This window comes from Eupeodes corollae, chromosome 2, assembly GCF_945859685.1.
Source record: "Eupeodes corollae chromosome 2, idEupCoro1.1, whole genome shotgun sequence".
NCBI classification, from domain to species: domain Eukaryota; kingdom Metazoa; phylum Arthropoda; class Insecta; order Diptera; family Syrphidae; genus Eupeodes; species Eupeodes corollae.
In genome coordinates this window covers 117,910,039-117,936,345 of record NC_079148.1, presented here as the reverse complement: position 1 = coordinate 117,936,345, position 26,307 = coordinate 117,910,039, and the positions used below count along the sequence as shown (strand labels likewise).

At 31.2% G+C, this 26,307-nt stretch overlaps 2 protein-coding genes across 2 annotated transcripts in view; one reads left to right on the top strand and one right to left on the bottom strand.

The window, feature by feature from the left end:
* Positions 1–26,307, bottom strand: part of LOC129948577 (dynein axonemal heavy chain 3) — a 131,165-nt gene that overhangs the window by 50,535 nt on the left and 54,323 nt on the right. Inside the window, exons 31-37 of the mRNA XM_056059683.1 lie at positions 18,107–18,300; positions 17,214–17,416; positions 10,769–10,956; positions 9,983–10,153; positions 5,709–6,314; positions 5,221–5,338; positions 3,738–4,168 (exon numbers count right to left, since the gene is read on the bottom strand). Of these exons, the coding sequence (XP_055915658.1) occupies positions 3,738–4,168; positions 5,221–5,338; positions 5,709–6,314; positions 9,983–10,153; positions 10,769–10,956; positions 17,214–17,416; positions 18,107–18,300 (1,911 nt within the window). The remainder of the gene's footprint in view (positions 1–3,737; positions 4,169–5,220; positions 5,339–5,708; positions 6,315–9,982; positions 10,154–10,768; positions 10,957–17,213; positions 17,417–18,106; positions 18,301–26,307) is intronic.
* LOC129948573 (uncharacterized) lies at positions 24,143–25,625 on the top strand. Its single transcript, XM_056059679.1, has 2 exons — positions 24,143–24,290; positions 24,406–25,625. Exons 1-2 carry the CDS (start codon positions 24,288–24,290, stop codon positions 25,525–25,527), a joined length of 1,125 nt encoding a protein of 374 aa, XP_055915654.1. The 5' UTR covers positions 24,143–24,287; the 3' UTR covers positions 25,528–25,625.

The window sequence follows — 26,307 nt, the reverse complement described above, 5'->3', positions numbered from 1 at the left end:
TTTTTAGGATAAGCATAGGTAAGTAGGATGTGGGCCATGTTATTATCATCGTACCTATAAGTAGAGTTTTGTAAAATTGTACATAGGTTAGTTATACTTTGATGATGCTGAATGGCACTGACACTGGTTTGGGTTTTGAATAAGTTACAAGGTGATTCAAAAATTAATAATACTTTTGAAAACAACATTTTATTTTATCAACTGAAATTTTTATATTTTTTTTGTGGGGGATAAAATTGTGAGTAAAAATACTTAACGTTCCACCAAAAAGTTCTTGAAGAACGTTATCCTATCATCAAACGTTTCAAAGTTGTTATGATTTTTAACTGATTTTTCCATAAAATACATTTTCAAGAAGACAAAAATAATTGTACTATAAAGATACAAATCATATGCAACAAAAAACATATTTCTTAAGCATGTGTTAACAAAATTATTAAAACTTATTTATTTAAGTTTTTTCTTTTCTTGGAACACCCTGTTTGGATATAAGTTCAACATTGATGATACAAAAACTGGCGTCAGAGGTATTTTTAATGGTTGAATAAGTATTGGAGAGCTTAAAGCAAGCTGCAGCAATAAACGCCATTCCTTTACTATCACCCGTGCTGCCTCGGTGGCGGCAAGTAGCGGGCTTCAGCACCGCGGCGGCGGGCGGCGTCGAACACCTTGCTACTCCAAACCACGCACCAGCAAAATGATGCAATAATGTTAATCTTTTGTTACTCGTAAATGTCCATTAATGATTTTTGAACGTAATAAGAGTTTGGAAATGAGTAAGAGTGCACGCAAAAAATGTCTAGTTACCGAACCGCCATGCATAATTATTACATAAAAATGTATATAAATATGTTTCTCCATTGTCGCATACCTCTCTACTTTCACATAGGTTAAAATATTATAATATGCGACTATAGGTTCATGTTGTACTTATGTATAATGCTTTGCTCTTTAGCATATTGAGGAAGAGAGGAGTTTGTATAATTTTTGTTAATTGGTAAACAATGTTCGAAAATAATGTTGCGGTGGCAACCCAGGCCACTTGTATAGGTATGTTCAACAATTAACATAGACAATGGCGTTGAAATAAATACAAAAACAAAAAATGTAAAATTGCTTTATGTTTCACTATTTTAAACAGCAACAGCGGTGAAGAGGGAAGTAAAATTATTTTATGTGTCTCTCTATAATGCATTGCTGACATTTTAATTTAAATAATATTTTTTGTTGAGTATTTTCATTTTTTATTTTGAATTTAATACGGAAAATTTTAAAGTCTAAAGCTTACAGATATTTTTTAGTAAAAACAATTTACCAAATAAAATATGCATGACTGAATTGGCATGTGAACTTGGTCAAGTAGACCATGATTGTTCTCATTTAGGAATTTTTAATGGAAAAAGTAGATTTAATTAATCTTAAAAAAAAAGGTAGGTAAGGTACACAGATTTTAATATCGTTCAAGAAAAACAACAATGATAAAGAAATATCAGCCATTTTATCATAACGTCATCTTTATGTGATGTTTTTGACAGAAATCAGCTACGCAGTTTTGTTGAAGTAATTTTAAAAAAAAGTTAAAACAAAGTTGCTTCAGAAATTGATGTGTTCAAAAAAGTTTATTTTTTACGGAAAATTTCGGTTTTTTCTCGTTTATTTTTATTATCCTTTCTGTTAGGCATGAGTGGTAATATCTCAGGAAAGTACGTTGACTTACAAAATCAAAGAATGGAAATCAACGGCAACACTTGAAATCCGCTTTTGTCCATTACAAAAAAAATTAAAATTAATGACACACCAATATTCAAATCTAAAAATATATTTTAGTTCTTGAGAAAATTACAATACTTACTTCAAAAATAAGTAAATTGGGTTACGCAACAGTCCGTTGAGAACTAGGTCCTAGTGACTTACAACTCTCAAACATTCCTGTATACGAGTACTGTTGTCAGGGATGGAGGGGACCTACAGATTAAAGTCCAATTCGAACGTCTAATTTGAGAAAACACTTTTCATGACAGAAACTTCTTTTGTAGAATTCGTTAATTCCTCGCAAGAGGCAGTACCCGTGGAAAAAACTTTACATGGCAGAAGCAGGGGTCGAACCCAAGACCTTTGGCATGACAGTCTAGCTAGTTCCTTCACCATAAATAAACTCTATGATTTCAAGCTAACTAAACTTTCATCATGTTAAGCCCTATTTAGTCCCTATGTCTCCTATACTTTCTGAGATGCCAAAGTAGTTTATTACTCTAATTTAGTTCTCTAATCTTTACTGAACACATAAACCTTTTCTACCTACAATTTGTGGTGATCATAGCTTGACGTCGAGCTAATTTGAAACATTAAAGAACACCAAGATTTTATATAAAGGATTTAGGAGTTATAAAGTCTGGAATTTATTGGAAAAAAAAGTTTTTTAGATCCCGAAAATTAACCTTAAAATACAAATTTTTAAAATCAGATTTTTGCCTTGTAAAAAAAGTCAGAACAGTTTTTTCAAAAAATCTTATCTTTTATCGAATCTTTTTGCGACATATAGGAACTATATGGTCACTGGTCAGTATTGCATTCGTAAAAAATGTCGGACTCGAGTTTTTTGACATTACGTTGGTGGAGAAGTCCAAAAAAATGCGTCCCGATTCCGTCCGTATGCATTGTATTCGCGTTTTTAACTTAAATTAATAAAAGTTGCCATGCAAATTTTTTGTCAAAAATCGAAAATACGAACAGATAGATTTTTATTAAATTTTCTCAAACTTCTTTTTTCTTGTGTTTCACCAAGAAAAATCATGTTTGTATTACTCCACAAGAGCAACTGTTAGAACTGTTATTTCGTGTTTAAGTCAATAATTTTTTTCTACACAATTTTTTTTAATGTCTCAATAATATTTGTTGATCAGAACGCCATTGTTTTCATTGTTCTTACAAAAATCCAATTAAACGATTTTCAAATACAAATTTTGAAAAATTAAGATTTTTTTGAGAAATCAAATAGTATTTCAATTTTTGAAAACATACTTTTTTATAGGAAATATTTTAAAAAGGACTCTTTGCATACATGTACAAGTTCGTGGGAACAAGTCTTGCATTTTATTTTTTTAAGATAGTGTATACATTTCAATTCAAACATTTTTATATTCAGCTCAAAACTGTTAGATCAAATCTGTTGCAATATTCAAACATTCAAACATTTTCTTAACTTAAAAAACAATGAAATCCTTAGAGTTCTTTTGATTATTTCTTGGGTTATAGAAAGTCTCAAAAGCTTTGATGGTTTGGATTTATTTTTTTTTAAAGTAGGTTGAAGTTTGGACGAGACAGGGTTTTGTGCGCAGAATTTTGATTTTCGTTTGGCGAATTGACGTTTTAAATAACCTCGATATAAAGGAAATTATCGACTGTTAGCATATAAAGTTTCTTAAATGAAAATGTAGCTTATTGCAAACAAAAAAAAAACAGGCACAAGTTTTTAAGGGTAACAATGAGAAGTTATCGTAGTTAGTTGCATCCTAGCCTTCTCTTCTAATTATAATTTTGAGAACTTTACAAAAAAAATCAATAATTTAAGAAATTATTTAAATTTGAAAACTTTGCAAATAACTCGTTTTTCTTCGCTTTGTATATATTTCCGTTTTTGGAAATATTTTATATTTTTATAAAACCTTAACAAATTATTAAAAATTGAAAACTTCAAAACTCTGTGGTCAAATTTCTAAAATTCAAAAAATACTCACCAATTGTGCACTTGTTCGAGCTGAAAAATTCACCACATTCACCATATGTGCATGTTTTGGCAATGCCAATAGATTATGTGTAATTATGGCACTTTTCCCAGTACCAGTTGGCCCAATTACCATAAATGGCATTAACTTACGTCCAATACAAAAATCCAACCAATAATTAATATAGCCAGTTTCTTTAGTTGGTACAATTATATCACTGATTTGAACAGCACCACCTTGCGATGATAATGGAAATGTTGTATCTTCTTGTCGTTGCCATGGCCACCAATTTTCAGTACCATCGAAACGATAATCCATTAGTGAAAGTTTCTCAGGAAACATTTGACCACGATTTAAAGAGAAATACTTTGGCCTTGGATGGTCCTCATTGGAGCCATATAAAACTTTTCTGATTAAACTGTCGAAATGTTTTTGGCCTTCAACTGTAAGTGTTGTATAGTTTTAGTTATATAGAGAGAAAAGAATTTAAAATAGTGTTTCATGTCAATGTTTTTATATACATTATACAGTATTGTGTAGACATGCATATATAGCACTTAGGTACTACAGACTTAGACAGAAAGTTGTGTATTGTTAAATTTTTTGATATAAAGATAAAATAAAATACTTAAGGGTGAATACAGAAATTTGTACACACATTCTTTGTCTCTAAAGCTGGAAACTTAAAATATAAAATAAATGAAATAAAACTATAACTATTCTATACCCACATCTAAACATTATAAAGGACACTCTTGGGCTGAAATGTGAGTGGCAATTGCGAGAAAATTAAAAAATATCTTCGTTTCAAATAATGATCACAGTGTGTTGGGAAAGTTTACTACCATTTCAATAATTAAATTCTTTTTAAAGTTTACAGGACGAAGGATAAAATCAAATGGTCTCAATAAGAAGAAGAACTCAAAAATAGACAAAATTAAAGCTTGTTTTTGTTTGTCACCTCAAAAAACATCATACAAAATGTACCTCAACAATCTTACATTTAAATATATCTTTTGAAATCAAACTTGTAGTTTCTGAGATATTACTCCTTGATTTTACAGAAATCATCAACACAATTATCTCACTTCTGAACTTGTAAACAAAATGTTGCTTTGTATGAATTAATCTTACTAACTGGTCTGTTTTTTTGAACAACACTGTACACTGTTTTGGTTGGTCTGTATGTATGTCATGAACGCCATCTCCTGTGGGCACCCTGCTGAACTATTGAGTTTTCTTCTTCCAAATAGAACACCTCTAGACCACTTCACAGAGTTTGTTTGAAACTCAATTATCGACAAGAAAACCTGAAGTCTATCTATATTTGTATAGACAGAGTTTTGAAAAAGAGAGTGCAATAGAATGTCTATATGTGTCCTGGAAGACGCATTGAATGGAATATGATATAACATGCACTTTTCAATGAGTTTAGCTTTAAAGACATTTTGAACGTGTATGTACTACATTCATTTTTTTCACCATAGACACATACCTGTTAGTGCTGATCCATATGACCAGGCAAAACTAAATAGAAAAGTCTGCTGGAACCATATTTGATTGTATGCCTGATTTTTCTCTTCCAGGAACTGCAGGAAGAATCTTGAGAGCATCTGTGTAGAGATAGGTGTACGACATGGAAGAGCGACATACGCATTGTTATAAATTTCCGCCATCAAAACCAGGCAAGTGATGGCCGTCCGATATACCGCAGCAAACCAGAGGAAACAATATTCCGGAAAAAAAGATGAAGAAAAAAAAAAGAGGACGAAATAAATTAAGTTGTCTCCATAGCTCCACTCCGTTCGTTGTCGGCCGACGGTGGTGGCGGGCGCACTCTTATGATGGAACTCGCTCGCCACTGCCTGAGGGCTCTCTAAACGGGTGCTTTGTATGCGAGCAAATTGAAAATTGAACCAACAAACGACACGTGACATACCTAGATATACGAAAGCAACGTCATCAGTATAATATGAAACTCACCGTATATTGATATATCGGGGTGGTCTCCAGCATTGATTTGCACTCTTGCAATACCTCCAGAGCCGCTGGTACCAACCAATTTACTAGGTCCTCGTACAATGCCATATAGATGTCACTCAGTCCCTGTGTTGTTTCGAGGACTTGCGAGAAACTTTGGTGAAAAACACGCCAGCCTAACTGAGCTGGTTCCATATAGATCATTCCGCAACGCGATACTGTTGCGGGTGAGGCTTGTTCCAGGTCAGCCGGTTCGAATATCATGTTCATCATTTTGGTCATCTGAACTATTTCGCCGGACATGAGGCAGAGTTTTTTATTATCATCGAGGACGGTGTTAAGATTTTCTATCCAAACCGCATCCACTGGGCCATCAAAGAGCACCCAATGACGTTCCTTCTGCGACGATGATGAGGACGATGCATTGGCCATTTCACGAAAAGTTTTCGCTAGCACACCATCGGTCCATTCGTGTGAAATGGCATCGAAACAGCCGTATAGTTGGCCCATTGTTATGGCTTTGGGGTTTATTATACGATAATTGACGGGATATTCAACGAGTGTAGACTCTTTGTCCGTGCTAACACATTTCATTGCTTGTGCAAGGACCTGCAATAGTTATATGTATATTATACAGGACACAAGGAGAGGACGGTGATGATGATGATAGTTTATGAAGAAGGGTAAGCGGAAGAAAGTGATTTCGAATATAAAGGGTGTGGTGTTGAAAATAATTATTTTAAAGGGTTTAATCGTCGTTTTAAACAAATCAAAGTATACAAAAATACCAAAGACTATCAGGAATGTGACGAGGTTGTTTTTGTTTTGTACAAAATAATAATTTATTTTAGAATTCCAAAATTCAGTTTAAAAATTGTAGGTCACCATTTTAGAATGTAATGCTAAATACAAATTCGAAAGATTATCTTCAAGACTTGAAGAAAATCATAAAGCTCTGGTATCATATTTCATGTACTTAAAAGACTACTTATCTGCAGAAAGGATTTCGAAGATAGCCTTTAGAATAAGCAAAATAATTAAAAGCTGTGAATTATTTCTTTGTCAACCCCATATTATCCTAGAAAAGTGAAATTCAATTGTAGACTCAGTATATGTGGATTATTTTCAATAAAGGGTAAAGTATAATGTTTATCATTTTCCCCTTAAATGTAGTGTTCTTTAAAAAGCTATTCTTGCAAAATTGTATAAATGTAGTTTGAGATAGCTTCGACATAAGTTTCCTAAAAACTCTCAACCAAAATAGTAAACAATAATTTCTTTTGAAGTGTTTGGTCATACATAAACTTTTACATAAAGAAATTTTGAAAATATTTGTGCCTTACGTTCTCAAGACCATACAAAATTTTTTAAAAAACATTATATTATTAAAAATAGATAAATCAGGTGACGCAACAGTTCTTTAAAAGCTATGGCCTAGTTACTTACAACATTCAACCATTGCTGTGTGCGAGTAATGTTGTCAGGGATGAAGGGGACCTGCAGTTTTAAGCCGAATTCGAACGACTAATTTGAGAAAGCACTTTTCATTACAATATTTACACTTAAATGATTTGTCGTATACCCGTGAAAAAAGCTTTGTACCCTGCTTTGAGAAGTTTATGTACATTATTAAAAAAAAAACGTGAAAACATCGTAAGAACTGTAACAAGGTATTAATACAATATTCTTAAAAGTTCGACACTAGATTGAAGGTTCCTTCAGGCGGGATACTGATTTCTTTATCCGGATTTTTTTCATCGCATTCAGTGCCATTACAACCGAATTCCAGTCTGATGTCAATATTGTTCCCGTAATAAAAATGTGTATGTTCATAAAGATGTCTCCACAATTTTGTTAGCTTTTAAGTTTCAAATTTGTCAATATACCAAACATCTGTTCTTCCATATAGCACCAGTAAGTATGTTCATTTCCCTAAAAATCCAATTTATTCCCTGACTATCACCCTCAACACCAGCCAACTATCTTTATACGTACCGTGAAGTTTTTTAAATATCAATATTGACACTTTTATAAGTAATGCGAAAGTACTTTCAAACTTATTCACTTTGAAAAACTCAAAAGTTAAATATCTCGAGGAAAAAGTTTTCGTATACCTACGCTGTTACCATACCATATTATAAGCTCGCTGTAACTTCGCCTTTAGCGTTAACCTCGCTCTCTCTCGCTGATGTGTATGTTCAATGAAGCCTCATAGTATACCTTACCTATACGAGACGAGTATAGCTGATGTAGGTAGACTCTTTTGCCATACCTATACTCGACCTATAGCTGCTGCTAAAATTGAGTATGTGCAAAGAATTACAAAACAAAAAAAGGTATTTTACATCGTGTAACTAGGTATATGATGATCCTGTACACTGCTGTGTGTCACTTTCACCATAACCATACCCACCTTCTCTTAAAGTTCCCATCATATTCGAACTCGGATATGGCTACCTTCTTTTAGAAGAGCAAACTTCAAACCCACTTTCACCTCAGTTTGGCTGTGACAAACTTTAAATTTAAGTCACACAGAAGCCTCAGCTCATAAATATTTCAATCCAAAAGCCCAGACATCTAAAACTGTCCCCGTGCATGTTCATAAAATGTAAATCAACTACCGTTGGCTACCGTTAAGAGAGAGACAAAAACCAAACAAAAAAAAACAAAAAAAAATAATAAAGAGTAAAAAAGAGAATGGAAAAAAATATACAAATTTACAACTATCTCCTTTAGTACGTTGCCGCCCCCCATTACCACTGTTATTGACCGTGTTGCCTCAAATTAAGTCGAAATTTAAAGCCCTCATAAAAAAGTTAACGAGTTTCGTCCACCCACGTCTCATACTTAGGTTCTTGAAGCAAACGACCAAACAAACGAGGCTTCAATGCTTCGACGAGGACGATGACGATGGACTACTATACTATACAAGGACTAGGACGGGGACGAACGATGACGACGGCCACGGGCGGCAGTGTGCATTTTTATAACTCAGAAACAGCAATTTCGTTTGGCATATTCTATTCAATTTAATGCCTCATTAAAATGGAATATATATCCGCAACAACAATGGCAGCTTACTTCCTGTTCTTGTAAGCTGATGGGCTGAAGCTTAAAAAGGCTGCGTGGCTATTGTCCTTTCTCTGTTTTGAGGAATCAGACATAGGAGGCTCAGAAGGTATAGATAGGTATATAGACATACATCGTGTGGTATATTGGTGGTTGTTGGCCATAAATAAATCCCTTCTGATTGTGAAGGACATTATTTGCCATTTCAAGTGCATATCATCAGAGAAGGGATAAAATGCAAGAAGAATTTCTGCAAGCTTAAGAGATTACAACATATATATAAAAACTCTAATAGAGATAAATTATTTTCTAAAACACTTGGAGAGATTTCGAGACATCAGACTTGTAAGAAAAGTGCTACCGATGTGACAAAAATTGTTCCTGTTGCAAGACTCACAGCCTCAAAATAAGCCTAAATAAAAATCCCTACCCCATTTAATCCCCAACCTATAGTACAAAATTTGGGTTTTGGGATTTTAGTTATAGGATTTTGGCTTCAAGATTTCCGTTTTCGTATTTTGTATCTCAGTTTTTGGTATTTGCTTTTTTTTTTCTGATTTAACATTTAAAATCTTCAATACAAAAATACAAAACTTCCAAAATAAGGTAAAAATAGATTTTGAAATTAAAGGTTTCACATTTTGCTTACAGGACTTCAATTTTAGGATTTTGGTGCTTGTGATCAAGTGTTTCTGTTGTTGGTATTTAAAATTCTTTATCTCAAGTACAACTTATTTAAACACAAATTTAAGATTTTTGAGCTGGGATTTTAGTCAAAGACTAATGGTTTTGGAATGAAAATTATGGGATTTTGGTTTTTGAAATTTTAATCTTGGGATTTTGGTTTAAGGTTTTAAGTTTTGCAATTTTTTGCTTGGGATTTGGATTTTAGAGTTTTGGTTATTTTACTTTGGGTTTTTCTAATGTTGGTATTTGGGATATTGATTTCAAATGTCGGTTCTTAGAAATTCGGGATTTGTGAAAAATCCTTCAGTTGTATCAAGACTTTTCTTACTTTATTGTCTGAAATAGTAATATTGAGATTTTTTTGTTTCAAAAGTACCGCTCTGATGAAATTCCCAAATACAAATTGAAACAAAAATGATGCCTTTGATAATACATCCGCATCCTTACCATAGACATCAGGAATCAACACATATACATACATATACATTAAAAGTCTATATACAAAACACCATAATACTCACTTGATATGCTGTTGTTTTACCACCCATTGGTCCGCCTACAATCATAAGACCGTGTCGCACCAGTAACATTTCGTAAATTTGTAAAATCTTCTCGACATACCATGGTGTTGCTTGTAGATTACGCTCCTCTAAAACTTTCCTCATCCATTTGAGGAGATCATCTCGTGAAGGCTGAAAACGGAAATGAAATAAAGTTAGTGGGCGTCCAAAACTTGATGGAAAAGGAAATAACGAGAAATTCATTTTACTATCTGCTGGTTAAGCTAAGGCCAGGGCTATAAGAATAAAATCACATACTACACTACACTCATCATGAAAAGACTATAGATACGTGCGGTGCGTCATCAGACGCGTCGTCGTCGTCATCGTGTTGAGCCAGAGATCGACTAGTTCGTCCTTGCGTGTCATAGTTCTATATCGCACTAATATACATAGATAGGATGAAAGTATGGTAGCTGCTGCTGACCAGCCGCAAATTTGTTGCTTCGTTTTTTGTCATTCAAACACGCACTGGTCGCAGTCGTAGCGTAGGGTTGCTGTTGGGAATATACCAAAGCTGGAGCAGCATCCAGAGCAAATGCTTGAGGTAAAGATTAATTGGACGGATAGGATGTTAAGGAGGCACAACAACTAAAAATCCTCTAGCTATGTGTTACACTAGAATATGTGATCAACGGTGGCGGCGGCCGGCGGCGGTACCGGGCGTTAGCTCATGGCAGTGGTGGCGCAGCATCAGCATCAGCAGCAGAAACCTATCGGCTAAAACGATAAAATGACAAAACTTACCTCAGGCAAATCCACACCTGGGAATAGATCCGTGTAAATGCCAACGAACAGAGAGACATCTTGCTCGAGAAATTTTGGCAGGTTAACATCGACAATGGCTCGCAGGACAATTTGTGCTTCGGGTAAATTGGGATGCATTCGTCGTAACGATGCAGATGCCAAAAGCACAGATTTCACGGCTCGCATACCTGGCAAAAGAAGAGTGTGAAATTTTGTGTGTTAGTTCTGTTAGTATACCAGGTAGTAGATATGAATATACAAAAAAAAAAAGAACAAAACACTGAGACATGTTCATTTGGGCTTGTCACCATGTCCAGATGCTTTTCACACTTTATCTGTCTAATCAATTGGAATGACATTCTTGCATTTCTTTCGTTTTTTTGTGTGTTTGAGTATAGGCCTAGTTCTGGGTCTAGAAGGTCTGAGTTATTGAAACAGAGCATTTCAATTATCTTTCCTAAGTTAGTGCGTGATGGATAGAGCACAAACAATGATTTTGGCATTTGGGAACATTTAAAAAATATAAACTCTTACCTATATACACTATTATACACGTATTTTTAAAATGTCTTGTGTTGAATATTTAACAAAAAAAATATCATAAAGAAAAAAAATACAACAAAGATAAAACAAAATATTTTATCAATGGCAAGTCTTAATTGCATTTTTGGATTCCAGTTTTAACTCTGCCAAAACGGATGCATGGAATTGATTTAAACTGGAAAGCAATAATCCCACCTTTTTTAAAAATGTATTTCTATTTTTGTATCAGGGCATTCATTTCTTAATTTTTGTGTGTGTGTTTTTTTAATGAAGTGGTATACGTCCATCTTTCTTTGTAACCAAAAATTAAGAACAGTATATGTGAAGTTATTCTGGTTTAACTCTTTCGCTAGTTTTTAATTTAAGACTATTATTTTATTAACTTCCCATAGGAAGTTATTGTTTTGCTTTACGGTGCAGAAGCATGGACTATGACAAAAGCGGATGAAAGCACCTTGAGTCGGTTGGAGAGAAAAGTTCTTCGTGTGATCTACGGTCCCGTATGCATCGAAGGGATGTGGAGGTGAAGATGGAACGACAAGCTGTACGAGCTGTACAGCGACGAAGACTTAGCCAGAAGGGTAAAAGTCCAACGACTAAGATGGCTTGGTCACGTAGAGCGCATGAAAACCAATGTTCCGGCCCGGAAAGTCTTCGAATCCACACCAACAAGTAGAGGAAGACCGTGGATCAGGTGGCGCACACAAGTGGAAAGAGACCTCACCCAACTTGGAGCGCGAAACTGGAGACATCTAGCTAGGGACCGAGGAAGAAGTTTGTTGGGTGAGGCCCTAGTTCACACAGGACTGTAGCGCCACCTTAAGTAAGTAACTAAGGAAGTTATTGTGTTGAGTCCGATTTGTCGAATTGAAAATATTTAAAGTTCTTGACGTTTCAAGGTCCCTAGAGTCGAAATAAAAGATTTTAAAAAGATGTCTGTCTTTCGTACGTTCGGACGTCTGTACGTTCGTGATGTTTTTTTTTGTTACTGTCCAGAGGTCAAGAAATTTTGTTATACAGATAATAATGCAGAAAGATGCAGGAAGGGCTCACAGAAAAAATTACGTGGGTGGTTTTTTTTACCATATCAGTTTAAAAAAAGGTGAAAATGTTGGTTAACCCTAAATGTCTCACGAACCAATGACGAATTTTGTGCAACGAAAAATAACGTTTTTAACATCTGGTAAAATTTTGAGCAAAATCGAATTGACAGTTTTTTTACAAAAAATAAAAACCTAAAAAAAAATAATAAAAGTTGGTAAAAATTGATTTGCGACTCAAATATATTTTATAAATGTTGAGATATTGGCTTTAATACTGTAATCTTTTTGAATATATTCAATAAAATTTTGAAAAAAAATCAATTTGACAGTTTTCTTACAAAAAATAAAAACCAAAAACAATACTAAAACTTGGTAAAAATTTTCTTTCGATTGCAATAGTTTTTCAAAAATTTAAAATATTGTCTCCAATTTTTTTATTTCCTAGAAAATATTCTTTTCGCTTTTCAATAGCTTTTTTTTTTGGTAAAAATAGATATCTTTCAAATTAATTTCATTCATACAATTTGTAAAAATTTAAGAAATTCTACCCAAATGGGTAAAAATTTGTTTTCGACTAAAAATCCATTTAACAAAACTTGATTTTCAAACTAAACTATTTCCTGATATGAAAAATATTGTGATAATTTAAAATTTTCAAGAATATTTCATCTGACAACTTTCCTTACTCAACATGAAAACCTACAAACTTTTAAGCAAGACAAATCGACAGACGGAATGGGAAGTTCTCGTGTGGGTCGCATCCCTCCTTTTTTATATGGTTTTGTTTTATTTTATTGCATATTATTTTTACTTTATTTTACAGTTTTATATTTCTTCAAGAAGTAAAGTCTTTTTGTAACTTTTAGCGGAGGTATTAGAACATTAATTTTAAATTGACCAATTTACTTATGTTAATAACAAAATAACCCCGTCACTATTTGAATACAAAAGCTAAGATTAAAAATAAAACAAAGCGGTTTCGATGTTGGGTTACACTACCTATTAATAATAACATTTCGTGTTAGTTAAAAACAATATGAAGTCAATATATTTCTTTGTTTTCATAATATGTGAGCCAAAAACCATTTCTTATCAGTCTTTTGTTGTTTTTGTACGTTCGAGTTTTGTAAAAAAAGACGTCAATTGAACTTTTGTAAAAATTTATTTAAAAGTTTACATATGAAAAAATAAACTTTATTTCAATATTTGTTTCTTTCCAACATTTTAAGTTTAAACCCAATTTTTATCAATTTTAGATGTTTTTCTTTAAAGTTTATATTTCTTTAAAAAAACACCAATTGGATTTTCCTAAAAACATTATCTTGCGTTATCAACAAAATTGTGCAAAGTATGAAATAATTTTTGAATCCTTTATTCTCGAGATATTTAAATCAAACTTTAGTTTTTAAAAATTGTATGTACTTTTTTTTATATTCGGATTTTTTATATACAAAAATGTCAATTTGAAAGTTGTCAAAAAAACAATATTTTTTTATAAAATAAGATTTATTTGAAAGCAAGATCTTCAACTGAGTATATTTCGAGTATATTTTTACCAACTTTTAGTATTATTATTATAATTAATTTGATTTTTCTCAAAATTGTACGTTTTGTCAAAAAGGTTTTCTTTATGCATTTTGGATGTTTAATAATTCTATATTAGCAAAACATTAGAGTGGATAAATATGTGTTTCAGTTTGTTGATTTAAAAGAAAAAAATTACATTAATGTTAAGTTCGAATTGATATATAATATATAAATTTTAATTAAAGTCTCAGCGTTATTGGTTCAAGAAATATTTGGGGTCAACCAAAATTTTCAGAATTTTTGAGAATCCTTTGATGCCACTCTGTAGAATTCAGTTGATTTAAAGTCGATTAATTAATAGAAAAATTCCAAAATTTACAATTCGACAAATCGCAACTATTAATAAAAGAGGCTGGGATGCAACCCACACTGATAACTTCCCATCCCGTCTGTCGATTTGCCTTGCTTAAAAGTTTGTCTATATGTACTAGTAACAATTTTTAAAAAATTTGCGTACTATTTTTTGTAGATTTTATTTTTTATGAAAAAACGGACTGTTGGATTTTTATATAAAAGTTACTACATATTGAAAACAAATATTTTCTGTGAAATAAAATAAGTTTGAAGCCAATATTTTTAAGTTTTGAAAAGCTATTTGAGCCGAAAGTAAATTTTTACCAGGTTATAGTATTATTTTTTTTTTAGAGTTTTATTTTTTGTAAAAAAAAAACTATCAATTCGAATTTTTTAAAAATTTTACGAAATGTTAAAAACAATATTTCTTATAAAATAAAACTAGTTTGAAGCCAATATTTAAAATTTTTGAAGAGATATTTGAATCGAAAATCAATTTTTACCAACTTTTATACATTTTTTTAGGTTTTTATTTTTTGTAAAAAAAACTGTCAATTCGATTTTTCTCAAAATTTGTCCCAATGTTGAAAACAATATGTCTTATAGGAAATAATTAGTTAGAAGCTATTATCTCAAAGTTTTTTTAAAGATATTTGAGTCGAAATCATTTTTTTACAACTTTTGTTAATTATTTTTTCGGTTTTTAATTTTCTGTAAAAAAACTGTCAATTCGATTTTTTTCAAACTTTAACTGAATATTGAAAACAATATTTTTTTGAAAGACCATTTTTCGAATTTAATTAAAAGTAAATTAAAGCCAATATCTCAAAGTTTTAAAAAGATATTTGAGTCGTAAATCAATTTTTAACAACTTTTATACATATTTTTTTAGGTTTTTATTTTTCGTAAAAAAAAATGTCAAATCGATTTTTCTCAAAATTTGTCCTAATGTTGAAAACTATATGTCCTATAAGAAATAATTAAAAAGAAGCTATTATCTCAAAGTTTTTAAAAGATATTTGAGTCGAAAATCATTTTTTACCAACTTTTGTTAATATTTTGTAAAATACTGCCAATTCGATTTTTTCAAAATTTAACGAAATGTTGACAACAAGAATTTTTGAAAGATAAAAGTAAATTAAAGCCAATATCTCTAAGTTTTGAAAAGATATTTGAGTCGAAAACCAATTTTTACCAACTTTTATACATATTTTTTTAGGTTTTTATTTTTCGTAAAAAAAAATGTCAAATCGATTTTTCTCAAAATTTGTCCTAATGTTGAAAACTATATGTCCTATAAGAAATAATTAAAAAGAAGCTATTATCTCAAAGTTTTTAAAAGATATTTGAGTCGAAAATCATTTTTTACCAACTTTTGTTAATTTTTTTTTCGGTTTTTAATTTTTTGTAAAAAAACTGTCAATTCGATTTTTTTCAAAATTTTACTGCATGTTGACAACAAAATGTTTTGAAAGATAAAAGTAAATTAAAGCCAATATCTCAAAGTTTTGAAAAGATATTTAAGTCGAAAATAAATTTTTACCATTTTTTTTTTAGGTTTTTAGTAAAAAAACTGTGCAACTCGATTTTCTCAACATTTTTCAAAATGTTGAAAACAATATTTCTTATAAGATAAAATAAGCTTGAAGCCTAAATTTCAAGCTTTTGAAAAGATATTTGAATCGATATTCAATTTTTACGACCTTTGAGTAATGTTTTTTTTAGATTTTTATTTTTTATAAAAAAAACTGTCAATTAGATTTTTTTCAAAATTTTATCAGATATCAAAAACATTATTCTTCGTTGCACAAAATTGTTTTGGAGATGAAATCAGATTTCAGTCATAAAATTTTGAAGGTGACACATTTTTTTTTCAGTTTTATTGATTTATAAAAAAAAAACCGTTATATTGATTTTTTTTTAAATATACCTGTATGGTATCATGTAACAATATATTATATAAAATTTAATTCAAATCTCTAGCGTTTTTGGTTCGTAAGATATTTAGGGTTAAACAAAATGTTCACCTTTTTTTCAAACTGCTATGGTAAAAAAACCACCCAAGCAATTGTCTTGAGAGCCCTTTCTGCAGCTTTCTGCCTTATTATCTGTATAACAAAATTTATTTGAAGTCGATATCTCTTCTGGTTCTTGAGCTATGGAGGACGAATAAAACGTCGCGAACGTAAGTTCGTACGGACGTACGGGCGTACGTACACACGCACGCATAGACATCTTTCTAAAAATCTTTTGTTTCGTCTCTAGGTACCTTGAAACGTCGAGAAATGTCAAAATTTTCAATTTGACAAATCGGACCCATTACAATAACTTCCTATGGGAAGTTAATAACTTAAAATGTATTGCTTTTCAATCTTTTTTTATATTCCAAACAAAGTAAACTGTTTTCTAAATAAAAGAATTCAAATCTCTAAAGATTGTTGGATCTAATTGAAAGAAATATACACATTTTTTGTTTGTTATATTTTTTTTATTTTTCTTATATTTTTTCACTTTAAATACTTTTAATGAGATTGATTCTTAAAGAGGAGATACAACTCTAAAATTGCATTTAGTAACTTGGACAATTTACCTAGCAGCAATTTTATTTTTCAATTATTTATTGGTAGATTTATTTTCTAATAAAATTCTAAAAAAAACTCTATTTAACCTGATAAAACAACGTGACATTAAAAAAAACTACACAACCATGTATGTATGTATGTATGTACCTTTTTCAGATTTGAGTACAGGAATTATTAAGAGAATTTTAAAAATATAACTAAAAACTAAAAGAACCATATTCAATAAAAAAAAATATAAAAATTTCATGAGCCTTTACCATAACCGGAAAGTATCCTTAAAAATGTACCCAATATCTATAAATTGTTGCAGTTTTTCAAAACTAAAAAACTACACTTACATGATGCGACCCAAATAAAAAGAATGAACAGAATAAAAACCCATAAACCAAAACTTACCATAGTCATAGTGCGATTGAGAGGATAACTGTTCAGAGCACAGCTTGTACGTGTGCACGATTTTCTGGGCCAACGGACGTGCATCATCGAATCCATTCGAATATAAAGTGATTTCACCAATCATTGCATAGTCAGGTACCATCATAGCCACCGTCCGGAAGAGGACCTTCAAATTGTCCGGAAGTTCCGTGCGTCCAGCATACCTTTTTCAATATAAAGGTATGTATGTACATGGAGAAAAGGATAGAAATGGAAATATAAGAAATCGATTCACACAAACACATTTCGTTTTTCCTAATTTTCCTTCCTTCTATACGAGTATTTTCAAAAAACGAAATGATGCACATAGAAACGGGAGAAAGGAGGAGAAGGAATATAAAGAGTCCAAAGGACTATTTTACATATATCTAGGAAAAAGGACATATTTTCTGGTTACAACTCAATTTTACCATCATACGAATAGAATATGCACAAATTATAGTAGAAAAGAGTACGACTACATATAGGTATGCAAAACTGCTGTCCACTTCGAAAGTAAGTTTTTCAATTTTAATTTTCCCCGAAAAACCTGAAAGTCTTTTTCATGGAGCACGACTACCAAGCAAGTAAAACTTTGGTCGTTTTCCTTGTCATTGTAGCCATATCGCCGGCCGCCGGCCGCACCAGTCTTTGTCGTCTATCAACCATTATTATGTCCTTCAGGCAGGATATCGTAGTTGGTAGCATAGGTATAATGTTACTTCTATACAGTTAGTAAAGAAGAGAGAGTATTCAAAATTATACGTGACATTACCAGCCACCGAAGCCAGACTATTTTATATAGATGTATAATTTTGGTATACTCTCGTATAGGTTAGGAATTTACCTACAGTAAGGACCAAATGCGCACTTACCCGGGGTTCATTGTAATAAATATGGAGCAAGTTGGATCCAATTTCAACATTGTGTCTTCGAAGAAGAATTTTACTACTCTCCTGGCAATGGCCCGTTGTATAGTTAGGATTTGTTGAGCAACGACAGACAATACTTCCAGTTCGATTCTATTGAATTCGTCGAAGCATGCCCAAGCTCCAGACTGGGCTAGACCCTGTAAAATTAAATTAAAAAAAAAAAATAAGTTAAAAAACAAAAACACGAAAACTGTTTCCAACATGAGAATGCAATTAAATTTTGTGTGTTATTTTTTGTATGGTTTTTTTATTATGTCAAAACTAAGACAAATTTTATTCCTAGCTGCTTCGATTTTGAAATAAATTCATTACAATAATTTTGAAAATTTTAATAAAGGTTCCGTAAATAATTTCACTGATATTAAAAATTCTTAAAAAGTTTTCCCAGGAAACAAAAATTTATGTTCACACTCAGGTTAATGCTTTTTATTAATATTATCAGAATTTTAAGTATTTATTTGGACAGGTAAATAATGTTTAAAAATTCTATCTGAGAGCCATTTTTTGCGTGTTTTGAAAACCAATACTCTGTTTGGAAGGTAGTTTTTCTCAAATCAAAATGTTGAGGTTAATCGTTATTTGAAGGTAAAGTTGATGAATTATGATCCAAGGACAAAGTTTTAGACCGGACGACAGTAACGACGATGACGACGACGAGGACGAGGTTCATATTATGAACACTTTCATCCTTTTTGGAATTAGAAAGATTTATTTAACAATAAAACAAAAGAACTTTTGGGTTTAATAATCTTTTGGGAAAATATTTGTGTTTACTAATTCCTTGGGTTATTTTGCGGTTCGTTAAAATATTAATACCATCCTACACACAGTTTAGTTGAAAGATTGAAAATTGTCACAGTACCACAACCACCTTAGCATTGAGTGAGTATAGACAGAGATTTTCAAAAATATTCGTTTAATATAAATTCCATAAAATATAAAAGTGGAGAAAATAATTTTGGTACTCGCCTTCTAGGCTATTTAGAAATTATAAATGGGGTACAAGCAGGTAGATTTGAAATTTCAACATTGTTTAGTCAGTATTCAAATGAATTTAATTAGATATTTGTTTGGAAAATAAGTTGAAACATTTAAAGCGTATATCGTAAAAGTTTTTGTTTTGCAATAAAAAGTTAATTTTCATATTAAAAGTAAGTTGTTCAATTATGTACATCTAAATGAGTAATAAAAATGTTAAGAGAGTTTTATGACTTTAAACGATTTGTCGATTTAACATTGTGAAATTAAAAATAAAACAAGAAAACATAATGAAGGGTTAAGTTAGTTATTAAAAGTTCGAAGGCTGTTATATATGAAATGAGGGATTCCAGAAAGCTTGAAAAATATAATATAATCAGGATGACTAACGAGTTTAGAATTTATTTTTTTTTTTAAATTTTAACTAAACATTTGAAAATAAATTTGGCGGTTTTCAATTAATACAAAAATATCAGAAAGCTTAAGTTAGGTTTCGTAAAATAACATTGGATATGATTATTGTAAAACTTCTAATATAAAAATGTTAGGCAAAGATTTTTCCTTTCCATTTCAAAATTAGATCTTATTTTATTTTCGTATGAGCTGATGATTTCGAAAATGTACTAAATTAAACAAAACAAAAATGACACTGTGTTGATCATATTTTTAGCTTCTGAAAGGAAGTTATTGTAATCGGTCTAATTTATCGAATTGAAAATGTTGACGTTTCTTGACGTTTCAAGGTCCCTAAAGTCTAAATCGCTATTCATGTGTTGTTTACAATAAGGCTCTTGTACGTTTTGGATTTTGGTTATGAAGTGACACGTAAGCAATAGTTGTAGAGGTTGTAAGTAACATATATACTGGTATAATGTGTATACATACATAAAAATTTATAGGGGCCAATTTTAGTTTTTTGATCTTAAAAACGTCTAACGCGAATCTGCTCAAAACCTTAACTTCCAAGTTTGAACTCAATTGACCAAATAGTTTAGGCTGTAGGAGCGTGGACAGACAGACAAAACCGACCATACGGAATCGCGGGACCCACATCTTTCGACTTCTCTACCATCGTTATATCATGTTTGATTAAAATCTCGAGTTCGAAATTTTGCACGAATGCAAATTTGCCATATAGTTCCTATATGTCGCAAGTAAAAAAGGTGAACATTTAGGATAGCCGTAAATATCTCACGAACCAATAACGCTAGTGACTTGAATTATATTTTATATTTTATATTGTAACGCGATATCAAACAAATATATTTTTGGAAAAAATTCAAATTAACAAAAAATATTTGTCACCTTCAAACATCTTACGAACAAAAAATGATTTTATTTCCAAAACAATTTTTTGCAATAACAATAAAGTTGTAAACATTTTCTAAAATTTTGAGAAAAATTAAATGGACAGGTTTTGAACAAAAAAATAAAATTCTAACAAAAAACAATAATAAAACTTGGTAAAAATTTACTTTCGACTCAAATATCAAAAATATTGGCTTCAAATTGCATATTTGTATCTCACAAAAAAAAAAATTGTTTTTAACATCAGTAATTCTTTTTATGAAAATCAAACTTTAAGGTTTTTCATTAAAAATTAAAATCTACAAAAAAAAAAATAGTACGCAAAATTGGTAAAAAATGATATTCGGCTCTTGAATAATAGAAGAGATTGACTTCAAACTAATTTCATTCATCCAATTTGTATTGAAATAAAAACTTTTAAAAAATGCTACTAAAATTAGTAAAAATTGGTTTTCGACTAAAAATCTTGTTAACAAAAACAGGTTTTTGAAATAAAACTATTTAATCTTGTTCAAAATATTGTTGGAACTTTTTCTTAAAATAGCTCAACTGACAAGTTTTTTAACTAAACATGAAAACCTACAAACCGTTTAAGAAAGACTAATCGACAGACGGAATGGGAAGTTATCAGTGTGGGTCACATCCCAGCCTGTTTTTTGTTCTTTTTTTAATCAACAAATGTAAACAAAATATTTGTCACCTGAAATATTTTGCAAAAAAATGATGTAACCACTAAAAGAATTTTACGTATCTAAGAATTACATTGTCGACATCTGGTGTTATATTTAGAAAAATCGAATTTACAGTTTTTACACAACAAAAAAACTTATAAAATACTACTACCAGTTGGTAAAAATTGGTTTTCGACTCAAATATCTTGTTCATTGCTTTTAAACTAGTTCTTGAATTTTTTAATAAAAATGAAAACCTACAAAACAGATATTGAAATCAAACTTTTTCTTATCGTACTCAGAATGTAGTTTTTGAATTTTAGTGCTTTTTATAGGAAAATTAAATAATTATTTTTATAAACCATGTAAACTTACTAGAACACAAAAACTGATAAGAAATAGCTTTCGACTAAAGCAGTATGAAATCAAACAAAGAAACCCAACACTTTGTTAACGTTTTGTTAAACTTTTAAAAAATCGACGGACGGGCTTGGATTGGAAATTACCAGTGTGTGTCGCATCCCATCCTGTTTTTAAAAAATGTTTCGAGGAGCGCTGGAGCGTTTTTTATTGGAGTTTTTTTTGCTTGCGACAATCATGAACGTGAACGAACTTAAACGTATCGTAAACAAGTTCGAACTCGAGATTTTAATCAAACATAACTTAATAATGGCCGAGAAATCGAAAAAAGTGGGTCTTGTGTGTCCTCTCCCCTACATCACACACCATTTGATTGATTGAGTTCAAACTTTGAAATTAAACAGATTCGTGTCGGTCGTTTTTTTTCATTTTCAAAGAAATCAAAAATTACATTAGCCCCCATACAAATTTTTTGGTCATAAATCGAAAATTCGAATGTTCTCAAAAACAAACCGATACATTTTTATTAAATTTTGTTTTTAAGTTTTCTGTCTTAATAATATTTTAAGATCAAACATATTTAATTTTTTTAATTTCAAAATATATTAATTTTTTTATATAAAACGTACATTAATAAGTTCTTAATAACTGCAAACTAAAAATATTTAAAAGAAAAATTGATATATACGTATAAAAATGTTTGAAAACAAAACAAGGTTAATGTTAAAATAAAAGTTTATCTTTTTTCGAGATATTAAATACTGAAAAATATCACTATTAATAATTTTTTAAATATCAAAAAACCAATAAAATATTATTGAAACAGTATAAAATCGGGTTCAGAAAAAAAAATTATTCAAATCGTTCTATTTGTTTTTACATGTCATAATAAAAAAAATTTCGAAAAAAATCATGATTTTAAAATTTTTAAGCGTCTCTTATACATTAAAAAATCGATCACAATCGACACAATTGATTATGAGAAAATTTTCTTTCAAAATACTATTTTTTTTAAAAGTCTTCTATAACATAAGATAGGTTATTATTCAGCTTAACTTAACAACTTTGAACTTAAAGCTCAAACATTGAAGAAAATTGTTGTTGGATTAAGTTAAGGCTAATGAACAGACAGAATGGCAATTTTTTCGCATTTTTCGTCACCTTAATGTTTTTTCTCATCATCATTAATAATTCATATGGACAGACCACTAATGGGTATTTAATTAGTCCAGTCCATATTTTATTTTTAAAACTGTTAAAAAATTATTGTTAAACTAATTTTGAAACTTAATAAAATTATTCTCGTCGCGTGTCTATTCCTATATTCTTAAGCGATATCGATTTTATCTCTGTTAAAATAATTTTCGATTTGAATTTTTAAAAATAGCACCATTGTAAAAGAGAATAAATTTTATTTTGAATAATAATTATTTTCTTGTGGTTACACGCGCCGAATTTTAACTTTATTGAAGGTCAACAGAGCAAAAAATTGAAAACAATGGCGAGTTAAAAAAAAGACCAAATAAGGGCCACACACATTCGATATTTTCATACAACTGGTTCCACGCGCATGCAAATTTTTCCCTAAACGAAACCTTAAACAAACAAAGAACAAAGTTTTTTTTATTCTAATGTGTTAAGTTTATGTTTTTTTGTTGTCTATAAATATAATTGATACAGATTAGGTCCCACGAAACCTTTTATGCTAAATGGTTTTCTTTTTTTGTGCTAAAACACGGCAAAGTTTTTTTAAGTTTCATCTAAATTTTATGTATCTACCCACTTCTTTTTTTATAACTTTTCTAAAGGTATATCTGGCATAATGAATTTAAACATATTCAAATACAAATTTAAGTTAAGGTAGATTATAGCCATTTTTGAACATCTTTAGCCCAAATTCGCATATCATTCAAAACTAATTATTATTCCTTTTTATAAACCTATCCATTTAGAGACCCGAAAAAGTCGATGATAGAAACTAATTATATGGTTAATGAACTCAAAAAGTGGTGGGATCGCTTACAGAAATCAAGACACATAAAGAAAATTAATTTTAATCTAACAGAATAAATAGCTCATTATAATTTAGTAATATAAAAAATAAACTGTAGCAACTTATTGTCTAACAATTGTATGTCCAAGTCTACATAGTGATAAACTTAGAAAGATAGAAGAACCTTCATAGTAAGATGGCGAAATATTAATAGTAAAACAGTCCATTCAACCATAAAAACAGTGGGACGGTAAAGGTTTAATATTGGAAAATATTGAAAATAGTTTTATATGTTCATTAATAAACCAATCAGAAAAAAATCAATTCAGAAACGCTTTTTTAATATATTAAACAAAATAAACTATATCAAGGTTTTAAGAATTATGAAAGGATGAATTATTTCTGAGTTCTGAAATTTATAGTTTTGTGTCTTCAAATAAATCCAATGCTCTTCATAACCTCTCCCACTATCAAAAGGCTAACTAATATTATAATCAAATTCAAGACACCAATTAATTGATGAAAATTTAGGGTTTCTTCTTTAGACAGATATGATATGTAGGTATGCAAATTAGGAAGATAATATATTCCTAAGCAGCTGGCGATAACTAGATTTAAGAATAAAGGAATCAATTGGCAAAAAGTGTGAAAGGCTTTTAGATCGAAAAACTAGTTTTGACCATGTAGAGTGAAAAAACTGCTGTTCTTGAAATAACAATCTACGACAGATCTGGCATATAAAAAGGCTTGAGAATCTAGGAGTATCATCATTCACTCAACTTTCTTCTTGGGCTGCGAATCATAGAACAGAAGAATGGTTAGTTTAAAAGTCTTAAACTTTATTTGATTAAACTTTAACTTTATAATTTTCTCTTAATTAAAAATATAATTGAATCATTCTAACTTTTTGTTATCTTTTTGATTTTTTATAGAAATTCTTTGTTGTACTCTTCGCTGTTATTGCCACCGCTGCAGCTGGTGCCATCTCAACTGAATACCTGCCTCCAGTTCAGGATGCTGCTATTCCTTCAAACGAATACTTGCCCCCAGTAGCTGCTCCTTTGGCTATTACCCCTGAGGAACCCACCATCCTTGCTGATGATGGTTACCGTTACAAGACCGTCAAGCGTTTCCGTTTGAGGCACCGTCGTGACGTCAACGAACTCCCATCCAACGAATACTTGCCCCCAGTTGAGGAAGCTCAATACGCTCTTCCCCAAGCTCAACCTGAGATCCAAACCGTCTTGGCTGATGATGGATACCGTTACAAGACCGTCAAGCGTTTCCGTTTGAGGCACCGTCGTGATGTTAACGAACTCCCATCCAACGAATACTTGCCCCCAGTTGAGGAAGCTCAATACGCTCTTCCCCAAGCTCAACCTGAGATCCAAACCGTCTTGGCTGATGATGGATACCGTTACAAGACCGTCAAGCGTTTCCGTTTGAGGCACCGTCGTGACGTCAACGAACTCCCATCCAACGAATACTTGCCCCCAGTCGAGGAAGCTCAATTCGCTGTTGCCCAACCCCAACCAGAAATCCAAACTGTCTTGGCTGATGATGGATACCGTTACAAGACCGTCAAGCGTTTCCGTTTGAGGCACCGTCGTGATGTCAACGAACTCCCATCCAACGAATACTTGCCCCCAGTTGAGGAAGCTCAATACGCTCTTGCCCAACCCCAACCAGAAATCCAAACCGTTTTGGCTGATGATGGTTACCGTTACAAGACCGTCAAGCGTTTCCGTTTGAGGCACCGTCGTGACGTCAACGAACTCCCATCCAACGAATACTTGCCCCCAGTTGAGGAAGCTCAATTCGCTGTTGCCCAACCCCAACCAGAAATCCAAACTGTCTTGGCTGATGATGGATACCGTTACAAGACCGTCAAGCGTTTCCGTTTGAGGCACCGTCGTGATGTCAATGAACTCCCATCCAACGAATACTTGCCCCCAGTTGAGGAAGCTCAATACGCTTTCCCAGAATCCGACATTTTGGCTAACGATGGATACCGTTACAAGACCGTCAAGCGTTTCCGTTTGAGACGTCATTAAGTTCCATAACTTTGTGATAATAATATAAGCTTGAGTTGAATACGAGTAAATGATAAAATGAGACAGAAATAAAAACACATAATAATTTAAAAAACAAATCTGACTATTTATTGCATAGATTAAATTAGAAAAGTTCTCAGAAACCAAAAGTTTTATTCATACTTTTAAGATGTATTTTAATTTAGTTTATTTTCATTTCAAGCAACCAAAAATTGAAAATTTAAAAAGAAGTAATATTTATTATAAACGCTTTGAAATTTTTTTAAGCCCAGACCTTCACATTGAAAATTTGAAAAAGACTTTGAAAAATATGGGGGAAATTCAATAAAGATCACCAATTTCACATTTCGTACGTTTTGAAACTCAAGTTTTCACTTTCAAATTGATTTAAAAATTAAGTTTTAATTAAAATGGGTGTGCCGGAATGCAGACTTCGGTCTTATCTTAAAAGGTTTTAATAAATCTTTTTTTCCAGTAATGTTAAATAAGTTAAGTTCTAATTCACAATAAGATTAACACAAAGTGATTTTAATTTTAGATATGTCTTTTATTCAGAAAGAGTTGTATTTATAAGCAACTATGATTAAAAAGTAATGCATTCAACAACAATAAAAATAGATGAAGCAATCTATAGATTTAGCTAGAACTATACACTATAATTTACAACGCAGTCAAAGTTGTTTGTACTTTCAGTCTTTATTTATGAGAATTCTCTTAATTTGTAAAAATTGATCAATTGGATGTTTTTAAAAACTTAACTTAAATTTAAAACTTATAATT